The 12,377-nt window shown below is 43.0% G+C and overlaps 1 protein-coding gene across 3 annotated transcripts in view; it reads left to right on the forward strand.

Moving 5' to 3' along the window:
* Positions 1 to 1,021: 1,021 nt before the first annotated feature.
* The window catches only part of DPY19L4 (dpy-19 like 4), a 55,667-nt gene continuing 44,311 nt past the window's right edge, over positions 1,022 to 12,377 (forward strand). Inside the window, exons 1-2 of one of the 3 annotated variants that reach the window (XM_080646179.1) lie at positions 1,022 to 1,153; positions 9,782 to 9,892. In XM_080646179.1, the coding sequence (XP_080502305.1) occupies positions 1,138 to 1,153; positions 9,782 to 9,892 (127 nt within the window). In that variant the 5' untranslated portion in view covers positions 1,022 to 1,137. Of the gene's footprint in view, positions 1,193 to 9,781; positions 9,893 to 12,377 lie in introns of all 3 variants that reach the window. The other 2 variants (XM_080646180.1, XM_080646181.1) reach the window with 2 other exon arrangements.

Raw genomic sequence — 12,377 nt, forward strand, 5'->3', positions numbered from 1 at the left:
CTGCTCAGCTGACCTGGGTGAGAGGGGCGGGATGAGCGGAGGGGCTCCCCCCAGGCCGCCTGCCAGTTGGCACACTACTAAATCCCTCGGGGGATGTTGGATGCACAAGCACCCCATCGTGCACCAGGCCTCTAGTACCTAATAAAATTGAAGACATAAACAGTTTGACGAGTTAAAAGTATGTTCCATTGTTGTGGAATACCTTCTAAGTGCATCCTGCCTCCTGCACAGACGATAGTATTATTGTTTTTAAAAGTATCATGGGCCTGGCCAGTGGCTCAGTGGTTGAGCATGGACCTATGAACCATGGTTCCATTCCTGGTCAGGGCACATGCCTGGGTTGCTGGCTGGGTCCCCAGAAGGGGGCGCGCAAGAGGCAAATGATCAATGATTCTCTCATCATTGATGTTTCTATCTCTCTCTCCCTCTCCCTTCCTCTCTGAAATCAATAAAAAAATATATTAAAACATAATACCATGAAATGCAGATTTACTTGCTTAACAAGTTTGGGTGGTTAAACACACTGAGCTCCAAGTACAAGCTTCTTTCTTGTCATGGTCAAGAGGCCTACTGCACCCAAGCTCTCACCCACGGTGGGTGTTCTGCGCTCCGAAAACCCGAGCATGCAGGCAGGCATCCCAGGTCAGGGCCCAGGGCTACCTCTGCCCAGCGTCCCGCCACCCGCTTCCCTTCTGCAAAATGGGGCGGGACCGGGACCGGATCTGGAAGGTGAACCTGACGGTACCCTCTAAGTCCCGGAATGGAAACTCAAAAGTCACGGAAAGCACGTTCCACCTCCCGCTTTCTCCGTCAGGACGGCGACGGGGAAGGGCTGCCGCGGGGCCACCAGCCCCGTCCCCCCGGAGGGGGCGGCGCCCGGGCTTCCTGCCGCCTTCCTGCCGGCGCAGGCCCCGGCGCACCCGCCTAACGCGCCCGCCGCTCTCCGCTCCCGGCACTCTGGTTCCCGGGCCGCCCGGGGGACGCGGTTGGCGGAGACGCCGGAGGGGGGCGGGCCAGGAAGTGGGGGCGCGGCGGCGCAGAGCGAGCCTCGCGCGACGGAGGGGTTCGTGGACGCGCGCAGGGCGGAGACTCCCCGCCGCGCGGGAGCCGCAGGGGTGCCGGGCCTCCGCGGGAGCGATGGCGGAGGAAGAAGGTGACGGCCCGGAGTCCAACGCTCCGACTGTCTCCGCAGGTCGCGGGAAAGAGGGGCCGGGGCGCGAGGAGCTGGAGGCCTGGGCTGCGGGCGGCGGGGGAGGTTTGAATGGCCCGGAGTGAATGGCCCGAAGTTTTGTGGGCCGAGGTGGGAAGCAAAGGGGGCACTTAAAGTTGGGAATCGAGTAGGAAAAGCAAAAGCTGTGGGGAGTGGCCGAGAAGGCGGGCTGTGAGCAGATAATCCTTGGGTCTTAGGAAATAGTATCTTTAAATGGTTTGTTTTAGAAGCTTAGGAGCGTCCACCTATGAACCAGGAGGTCAGGGTTAGATTCCCAGTCAGGGCACATGCCGGGGTTGCGGGCTCCATCCCCAGTAGGGGGCGTGCAGGAGGCAGCCGGTCAATGATTCTCATCATTGATGTTTCTCTCTCTCTCCCTCTCGGAAATCAGTCAAAATATCCTATAAAATAAAAGCCTAATATGCTAAGTGTCCAGTCGGCTGGTCATCCGTTCAACCAATCAAAGTGTAATATGCCAATGATAGGCTAAGGCCGCTCAACTGCTCGCTATGACATACAATGACCACCAGGGACCAGAAGCTCCAACTGGTAGGTTAGCTTGCTGCTGGGGTCCGGCCAATCGGAACTGAGCAAGACCAGCCAGACATGCCCTGGAGCCCTCCTGCAGTCCCTTCCCAGCTGGCCAACCTCCCGCGTCCCTCCCTGGCCCTGATTGTTCACTGGTGGGGTCCCTCGGCCTGGCCTGCACCCTCTTGCAATCCAGGACCCCTTGGGGGATGTCAGAGAGCCGGTTTGGGCCCTATCCCGCAGGCCAGGCCGGGGGACCCCACTGGTTCACGAATTTGTGCACTGGGCCTCTAGTATTAAAAATTAAAAAAAGAGCCAAAACCGGTTTGGCTCAGTGGATAGAGCGTCAGCCTGCGGACTGGGGGGTCCCAGGTTCGGTTCCGGTCAAGGGCACGTGACTTGGTTGCGGGCACATCCCCAGTGGGAGGTGTGCGGGAGGCAGCTGATCGATGTTTCTCTCTCATCGATGTTTCTGGCTCTCTGTCCCTCTTCCTTCCTCTCTGTAAAAAATCAATAAAAATATATTTTAAAAAAAAATTAAAAAAAGATAATGGCTAAAAAAAATAGCACATCCATGCCCTGGCTGGTGTTGCTGAAAGAAAGAAAGAAAGAAAGAAAGAAAGAAAGAAAGAAGGAAGGAAGGAAGGAAGGAAGGAAGGAAGGAAGGAAGGAAGGAAGGAAGGAAGGAAGGAAGGAAGAAAGGTGTAGGTAGGCACTCTGGCTGTTTGAAAGCGATAGTTTTTTAACCAGGTGCGCTTGGTGCTGTGTGCGCAGGTGAGAGGCGGTGGAGGGGGAGAGGGGCCTCCGACCAGGGCCCCAAAAAGAGACGGGTTTGGGAGGAGATGAACAAGCGGAAACTGAAGAAGGCCAAGTTCACCTACAGGGTAGGAGGGGATGGCTAATGTCGAACGACTAGAAGTCGTTGGGGATTAGGAGGCCAGGAGAGCCGTGAAGATGGAAGTGGGTGAGGTGGAGACAGCGTCCCTTCCCCCCGCAGGGTGCATGCCAGTAAGTTAATTCTCTGCAGCATTGAGTCATAGAAAAGAACAGGTATGAGAAAAACGGGGAACTGGGAGGCACTTAGCGAGTGATAGCTATTATAGGAAACATGCATGCCATAATAACTTCATGATGCCATACTAGCTTCAGGAACAGGTCTATAATAGGATGTTGTCACTTGACTGAGCGGTTTTCATTGTGGTGGAAAACATGACCTTTTTTACCCCATTGACTGGAGTTTGTATTGTGATCTATTTAGAGTTAAGTCTTATTGACCCAAGAAGTGCAAAGGAGAGCGTTTCAAGAATTCAGTGGAAAGCGATTTTTAAAACATAAATTGTAAGACGTGTCTGCTGTCCTGTGTCTTGCTGTCTGGTCCCTATGCTCACACTGGCTTTCATCTTTGCCTTCTCTTCCTTGAGTTTCCAGAGTGTTAAAACTGATCTAAATGTAAGACAAAACACTCTACCTAAAAACAGCTTCAAAAGCAACACTATTTGTGGTTGGTGAGGAAGAATCTAATTTCATTTGTTGCCTTGGTTTTTATCTTTGGCTGCAGTATATTTAAAACATTTATTTATTTTTTCTTTTCCTTTTCTGACTAATTGCAAAGCTGTGGGGGTAGGTTGATGAGGTAGTTTATAAGTTTCCTTGAGCACGTTCATGCTCAAGTTAAAGCAGCAATTTTCACCCGGTGTGCTGCAGGAATTTTTAAAACACGCAATAACTGACTTTTTTAGTCAGCGGCACTGACCGCTTTTTCCCTTAGATTGTCAAGGAAAAAGAATGACAACAGCCAACACAACAATAGCTGTCTGGTGTGAATGAATCAAAATTATACCTATTTTTTTGTCAGATCAGCAAAAATATATTTTTGTGTGTGCCACAGAATTTTAGTAATTAGTTTATGTGTGGCATGAGGTGAAAAGGGTTGAAAATCGCTGAGTTAATACTAGGGAGAGGGGTGGGAGGGAAGAGGTCAATGGAGGGAGAAGGGGGGGAGTCTGTTAATACTTTGAACAATAAAGATAAATTTAAAAAAACTAATACTGGATACTAAAAGTCTTTAATATTATGCATCACGCCGAAACCAGTTTAGCTCAGTGGATAGAGCGTCGGCCTGCGGACTGAAGGGTCCCGGGTTCGATTCCGGTCAAGGGCATGTACCTTGGTTGCGGGCACATCCCCAGTGGGAGGTGTGCAGGAGGCAGCTGATCGATGTTTCTCTCTCATCGATGTTTCTAGCTTTCTATCCCTCTCCCTTCCTCGCTGTAAAATATCAATAAAATATATAAAAAAATATTATGCATCACATAAAATGACATTATAGTTACACAATTAAAAAGACCATACCGCCCTGCTGGTGTGGCTCAATGGTTGGGCATGGACCTATGAACCAGGAGGTCACGGTTTGATTCCATGTCAGGGCACATGCCCAGGTTGTGGGCTAGATCCCCAGTTGGGGGCATGCAGAAGGCAGCTGATTGATGATTCTCTGTAATCATTGATGTTTCTATCTCTCCCTCTCCCTTCCTCTCTGGGAAAAAAAAAAAAAAAGACCATATCATTTTGTAAAATTTACTTATGTGATATAAAGTGAAAAATGATTTTTGGTTGTAGAATTACAGATATTTCAAAGCAACACATCTTATATGAAACATAATCGATGCAGTTTATTTACAATATAGTTTCACTCAACACAATTTTTTTAAAGGTTTGTTTCTCTTTTTAAATATATTTTTATTGATTTCAGAGAGGAAGGGAGAGGGAGAGAGAAAGAAACATCAGTGATGAGAGAGAACCACCGATCAGCTGCCTCCTGCATGGCCCCTACTGGGGATCGAGCCTGCAACCCAGGCATGTGCCCCGACCGGAATCGAACTCAGGACCCTTCAGTCCGCAGGCTGACGCTCCATCCACCAAGCCAAACCAGCCAGGGCAACACATTTTTAAGTTACATAAATAATTGGATCCCTACTGTGGTAGGTGCTGGGATATAATGGTCAACAGTGAATAATTAAATTCTTATTTATTATAGTAATGCTAGTAATGATATTTATAGCAAGCATGTCTGTGTGCCAGGCATTCTGAGTGTTTTACATTTACTTAGGACTCAATACTTTTTTCCCCCAAAACACATGTTATTTTGTATTCCCTTGTGTTAAAATTAGACTAAGTTTACTTGTATCCCCGTATACTCTATATCTTTTTTTTTTTTTTTTTTTTTGCTTGTTCACTTGGATCCTCTTCGTTGTCCCACTTTTTCTCTAAATAAATTCTATTTAGGAATCTCATCTTCCAAAAGATGTCTTCTTTGATGCCAGGGGTCAGGGTGTTTATGCTTCCTGAACAAAATGTTAGAGCAAAGAAAGAAGTGACAGCCTTGAGTAGAGCAGTATTAACACTTCACTTGGAAATTGCTATATTCTGGATGGACATTTGCAGGCTTCTTTGTATTCCTACTATCTCATGTAAAGATTACTGGACCAGAAATAGGAGGTTATTTTTGTGGCTATGTTATTTTCATTTTTTTTTCTTCGCAATGCTAAATATGGAAAATAGTGAAAGGAAACTTGAATTCTATCCTGGAGCTTTTCTATCAGAATTAATAATCTAGTTTGTCCACTGCTTTGGCCTTTGTTACTTACCACTGAGAGATTCTCGGCTTTATCAATTATTAAGTTAGGAGATCAATACAGAGAAAACAAGGTGAAATTTGCATCTAATCTGATTTGTTAAATGGTGACAGTTAGAAAATTAGTTTTAAGGACAAGGTTGAAGAGATTGGCTGAAATGAATACTGTATTTTCCAAGTTGTATTTTTTGTTCCCACAATTTAATGCCACTGTAATTGTCATGTTCTAAAATCAGTGCATATGTTTAATATGCTAATGGTTTCCCCCCTTGAAAAACTTATTAAATAATACCTTTAAATGAATGGCATGTTAGAATTAAGAAAATAAAGTATTATAGATCCTTTATAGTAGTACTAGAGGCCCGGTGCATGAAATTTGTGCATTGGGGGGGGGTGTCCCCTCAGCCCAGCCTGCACCCTCTCCAATCTGGGACCCCTCGGGGGATGTCCGACTGCTGGTTGAGGTCCGATATCCCTCTCACGATCCGGGACTGCTGGCTCCTAACTGCTCACCTGCCTGCCTGCCTGATCACACCTAACTGCCCCCCCTGCCAGCCTGATCACCCCTAATTGCCTCTGCCTGCTGGCCTGGTAGCCCCCAACTGCCCTCCTTTGCTGGTCTGGTCACCCCTAACTGGCCCCCCCAATAGCCTGGTTCCCCCTCACTGCCCCCCCTGCCGGCCTGGTCGCCCCCAATGCCCCCTGCTGGCCTGGTCGCCCCCAACTGCTCCCCTGCCAGCCTGGTCGCCCCCAACTGCCCCCTCTGCTGGCCTGGTTGCCCCATGCAGCCTGCTGTTCGGTTGTCTGTCTGGTGGTTTTGGTCGTGATGGCCCCTGGCTTTTTATATATCAGGATATTGATTTGTAGGGTCTTTTATCATTACTCATATAGATTCTTGAGAGATGACTGTTAAGATTTGTATGCTTCATAAATTACTTTGGAAACTGCAAAATTTTTGTATAAATTGTACTTTTATAAATAAAAATCCACTTAATGTACACAGAGAACACTTTATTAAAGTCCCTGTAAAGTGATTTATTTTATAAAGAATTTTTTAAAAAAAGGAAAATTGTAGCTTTTTGTAAAGAACACTTTTTTATGTGAACACTCCCCAATTTTATCTTTATCTTAAATGTGTGCTTTTAGACACTGTCTAGTAAAAACACCTACCTTGGTCACAAACACCCATTGGTCACACACATTTGTTAACTACCTCAACATATTTGTTAATCTGATTTCAGAAATTATCCAATTAAAATTTTTTAAAAATCTAAAACTATTAATGTGTTTAATATGCATGTATAGCTACTAAGTAAACTTTTTTGTGTTTTTTTTTTCCTTGTATACTTTTATTTATTTTATTTTTTTTGTATTTTTGTGTAAGTTTATTCTTTTTTTTTTCTTGTATGCTTTTAAAATAAAATTTAAAATAATAACTTGCATCTGAAGACTTTATTGGCTTTACATAAAACTCTATTCTTGTTGACCACTTCTAACTTTTGCTTTAACTCATAGAAGGGGAAAATTAAAAGAGCATCATGAAAAGGAATATATTTATTAGTTGACCCAGATTTGTATGCACAAAATCTCAAAATTCACAGTATGGCTTTCTAATAATGTCATTTTCTAATGTATTCAGTGGCTTCACTAATGTGGTAAGACAATAAATAATAGTATAGAAATGGTTAAAAATTAGGTTAGTCAAACTGAATCCACAAAATATACAGTTTTTCCTCATTATGACAGTATTTATTTTTATTTTTTTATTTTTTTTACTATGCCAGTATTTAAAGAAATTTTGGCAAACATGAATTTACTTTGACACTATTTATTTCAGCCTGTCCGATGTGGCTCAGTGGTTGAATGTTGACCCATGTACCAGGAGGTCACAGTTCGATTCCTGGTCAGGGCATATGCCCAGATTGCGAGCTCCATTCCCTGTGGGGGAGTGTGCAGGAGGCAGCCTATCGATGATTCTCTCATTATTGATATTACTATCTCTCCCTCTCCCTTTCTTTCAGAAATATATATATATATATATATATATATATATATATATATATATATGTGTATGTGTGTGTGTGTGTGTGTGTGTGTGTATATATTCTTTTAAAAAAAGTAAAATTTACTTTATTCATTTTCTACAGTAAAGTTAGAGAATAATCCATCTAATCAGCAACAGTAGCTGATTCATTTCTCCTTTTTTTAAAAATATATTTTATTGATTTTTTTACAGAGAGGAAGGGAGAGGAACAGACAGAAACATCGATGAGAGAGAAACATCGACCAGCTGCCTCCTGCACACCCCCCACTGGGGATGTACCCGCAACCAAGGTACATGCCCTTGACCGGAATCGAACCTGGGACCCTTCAGTCCGCAGGCGGACGCTCTATCCACTGAGCCAAACCGGTTAGGGCTCATTTCTCCTTTTTTGACTCCTCTCTTTAGGCTTATATTTCATAGTCTAACGTCATCACAAAAAGAAAAGAAAAATCTCCTCTATAAGGAGGAGACAAGTTCTTAAACCACCTTATAAACTTGACAGGACACTAACTTCATAAGGGGAAAGCTTACCCCATATGATAATTAGTCCTAACGAGGAAAAGTAGTTACATTGAATACAGTGAATTCCTTTTTAATTTGGGATTTAGTTTACTGGTTTGAAGGAACTTTTCTGCATTGTGCCTTTTTTTGGGGTTGGATATATAAAGGGTAGATAATCTAATGGGGAATTTTCTGAGATTTCCCAAATACAGGGATATTTATAGGTTCGGCTATTTTCTAATACCTAAGTCTATAAGACTATTGAATGATAATGACACCACAGCATTGTGAAATTCTGCAGAACTTTCAGGATTATTTTAAAAATGAAGTATAGCCCTAACCGGTTTGGCTCAGTGCATAGAGCGTCGGCCTGCGGACTGAGGGTCCCAGGTTCCATTCCGGTCAAGGGCATGTACCTTGGTTGCGGGCACATCCCCAGTAGGGGGTGTGCAGGAGGCAGCTGATGGATGTTTCTCTCTCATCGATGTTTCTTTTTTTTTTTAAATATATTTTATTAATTTTTTACAGAGAGGAAGAGAGAAGAGAGGGATAGAGAGCTAGAAACATCGATGAAAGAGAAACATCGATCAGCTGCCTCCTGCACACCCCCTACTGGGGATGTGCCCGCAACCAAGGTACGTGCCCTTGACCGGAATCGAACCTGGGACCTTTCAGTCCGCAGGCCGACGCTCTATCCACTGAGCCAAACCGGTTTCGGCTCTTTTTTTTTTTTTAAATATATTTTTATTGGTTTTTTTACAGAGAGGAAGGGGGAGGGATAGAGAGTTAGAAACATCGATGAGAGAGAAACATCGATCAGCTGCCTCCTGCACACCCCCTACTGGGGATGTGCCCGCAACCAAGGTACATGCCCTTGACCGGAATCAAACCTGGGACCCTTGAGTCCCCAGGCCGACGCTCTATCCAGTGAGCCAAACCGGCTAGGGCTCATCGATGTTTTTAACTCTCCCTCTCCCTTCCTCTCTGTGAAAAATAAATAAAATATATTTAAAAAAAAAGTATAACCCTGTTCTGGTGGCTCAGTTGGTTAGAGCATTGTCCTGATATGCCAAGGTTGTGGGTTTGTTTCCCGGTCGGGGTACATACAAGAAAGCAACTGATGAATACATAAGTGGAACAACAATTCCACATTTCTCACTGTAGAAATCAATCAATAAAAAGTAAAAAATGAGATGCCCGACTGGCATGGCTCAGTGGTTGAGCGTTGACCTATGAGGTCGGCCAGGAGATCAGGGTTCGATTCCCGGTCAGGGCACATGCCTGGGTTGTGGGCTCAATTCTCAGTGTGGGGTGTGCAGGAGGCAGCCTATCAGTGACTCATCATTGATGTTTCTATCTCTCTCTCTCTCTCTCTCTCCCCCTCCCTCTCCCTCTCTGAAATCAGTAAAAATACACAAAAAAATAAATAAAAAATGAGGTATAGTTTTATGGTCAATGTATTTTATTATATTTTGATTAAAAATTATTAATCCATGAATTATGCATGTAACTAATAGGTAACTAGAATAATAAGCTAATTTATTACATAACAGTTTGTTTCCCAATCATGAAAAATAAGTTACTTATTTTGGGATATTGTGAAAATACCTTCCTCTCAGGAGAAGAGCTCATTAGTTTATCAATAGGACTCTGAAAGCACTTGTTGAAGGTGGAACTGATACTGTCTTTTTTGTTTGGAGGAAAAACAGTTTTGTGATGAGTGCTAAAATAATTATGAAAAAAGTTATCTTTGGTACTAGTAGGTGTTTGTGTGACTTTTACCTTAGTATAATAAAAGTTAATCATTTGGGATACAGACAGAATAATTTGATACACATTGCAATAACTTTTCAAATATTTTAAGGACCAGCTATAGAACTGCGCCAAAGAAAAAAACCAAAATCTTCAGAAAATAAAGAATCTGCCAAAGAAGAGAAAATCAGTGACACTCCAGTTCCTGAAAGAGCTCCGAAACGTAAGTTAGGTAGATTTGGCGTTTTTTGTGCTACTACAAAAATACAGTTATTCTAGGTAGTATATTTTACATTAATATTTTAAATGTAGAAATATATTTTGTGATTAAGATGTGGTGGTACCAACTTCCATTAGGTTTTACTATAGAACAACCTCTAAATCCCACTAATTTACAACACACTTTAATAACATTCTAAAGTCAGGAAATTTAAAGTAGAAACACTGTAAGTCAGGGAGTGTCTGTTTAAGATTTGGTTGAATATATTTTTTTCTAATAACACTTGATAATTAGGATTAGCTTGCTATTGTCTAAGACTTAATTAAGCCCTAACCGGTTTGGCTCAGTGGATAGAGCATCGGCCTGTGGACTGAAGGGTCCCAGGTTCTATTCCAGTCAAGGGCATGTACCTTGGTTGCGGGCACATCCCCAGTAGGGGGCGTGCAGGAGGCAGCTGATCGATGTTTCTCTCTCATCGATGTTTCTAACTCTCTATCCCTCTCCCTTCTTCTCTGTAAAAAAATCAATAAAATATATTAGAAAAAAGAAGACTTAATTAAAAAAAACACACACAGGAAAAGATCCACGTTTAGAAACTTAGAAAAACTTTTGCCGAATTGCCGCAATAAATAAGTTTTCTTATTGTGTTTTTACTAAGCTCTTACTATCCGCCAGGCCAGATGTTTTACGCATACTATTGGAAACAGTAATGTTAAAATAATTTTATCATAAAGATACTAATATTTGATATACTGGGTAGGGCTTTTCAAGCATTTTGATTATAATTCATTTTAATTTAGTGATATCTAACTAGGCTTTAATGTCTCTAATATGCTGTGCAAACTAACATTTATGAAATAATATATTGAAAATAGCTAAGATTTTAGTTTATCTAAACTTCCAGTCATTCAGTAGCAGAACACTAGTCTTTGGGCCCTTAGGCCCATGCTTATATTTCATCTTAATAGTTACAGCAGGACTAAATCATCCTGTGTGTAGGAAATCCAAATATGTTTTATGTTATTTCATCAAAAAATTGTATATGAAGTTTTAAATACATAATCATCAAAAGTCATTGAAGTGTACATTTTATTTTGTTTTTGTATATATATATATATATTTTTCCCATTGATTTTTAGAGAGAGGGGAAGAGAGAGGGAAAGACAGAGAGAAATATTGATGTGATGGAAACACATCGATTGGTTGCCTCCTGCACGAGCCCTGACCAGGGCCCCGGGCCAGGAAGGAGCCTGCAACCGAGATACTTGCCCTTCACCGGAATCGAACCCATGACCCTTCGATCCACAGCTTGTCACTTTATCCACTGAGCCAACCCAGCTAGGGCTATTTTATTTTACTTATTATTTATTTTATATTTTTATTGATTTCAAAGAGGAAGAAAGAGTAAGAGAAAGATAGAAAGATCAAAGATGAGAGAGAATCATTGATCGGCTGCCTCCAGCATGCCCACATCAGGGATCGAGCCTGCAACCGGGCATGTTCCCTGACCAGGAATTGAACCATGACCTCCTGGTTCATAGGTTGATGCTCAACCACTGAGCCACGCTGGCTGGACAAATTGTACATTTTAAATAGCTGTAGTTTATAGTAAATTGTTCCTCAATAAAGAAAAAGATTCCTGGCCAAAACCGGTTTGGCTCAGTGGATAGAGCGTCGGCCTGTGGACTGAAGGGTCCCGGGTTCGATTCCGGTCAAGGGCATGTACCTTGGTTGCGGGCACATCCCCAGTGGGGGGTGTGCAGGAGGCAGCTGATCGATGTCTCTCTCTCATCGATGTTTCTAGCTCTCTATCCCTCTCCCTTCCTCTCTGTGAAATATCAATAAAATATATTTAAAAAAAAAAAAAAAAGAAAAAGAAAAAGATTCCTGGATAAGGAAAAAATATCAGTAGTAATTTTGATTGAACCTATTTTTTCTTGAGATATTTGGTATGGTAGTACATTCTACTTATTCCTTTTTAAATGAATAGAATTTAATTAAAAAATATGTTCAATTTATAGAAGAAATGAGCAGATAGTACAGAATTCCCAAGTTACCATCCCCCCACACGGAGTTTTCCTTATTATTATTTAACTAGAGGCCCATTGCACGAAATTTGTGCATGGGGGGTTTCCCTGAGCCCCGCCTGCACCCTCTCACAATATGGGACCGCTGGCTCCTAACTGCTGGCCTGCCTGCCTGCCTGATCACCCCTAACCACTCTGCCTGCCTGCCTGATCGCCTCTAACCTCTCTGCTTGCCTGCCTGATCGCTCCTAACCACGTGCCTGCCTTCCTGATGCCCCTAACCACCCTGCCTGCCTGCCTGATTGCCCCTAACTGCTCGCCTGCCTGTCTGATTGCCCCTAACCACCTCTGCCTCTGTCCCTGCCACTGCAGCTTCATCTGGAAGGATGTCTGGAAGGTCGTTGGCTGTTTGGTCTAATTAGCATATTAGCTCTTTATTATATAGTGTGCCATGCCAGCAT

This window comes from Plecotus auritus (assembly GCF_963455305.1).
Source record: "Plecotus auritus genome assembly, chromosome: 11".
NCBI lineage: Eukaryota > Metazoa > Chordata > Mammalia > Chiroptera > Vespertilionidae > Plecotus > Plecotus auritus.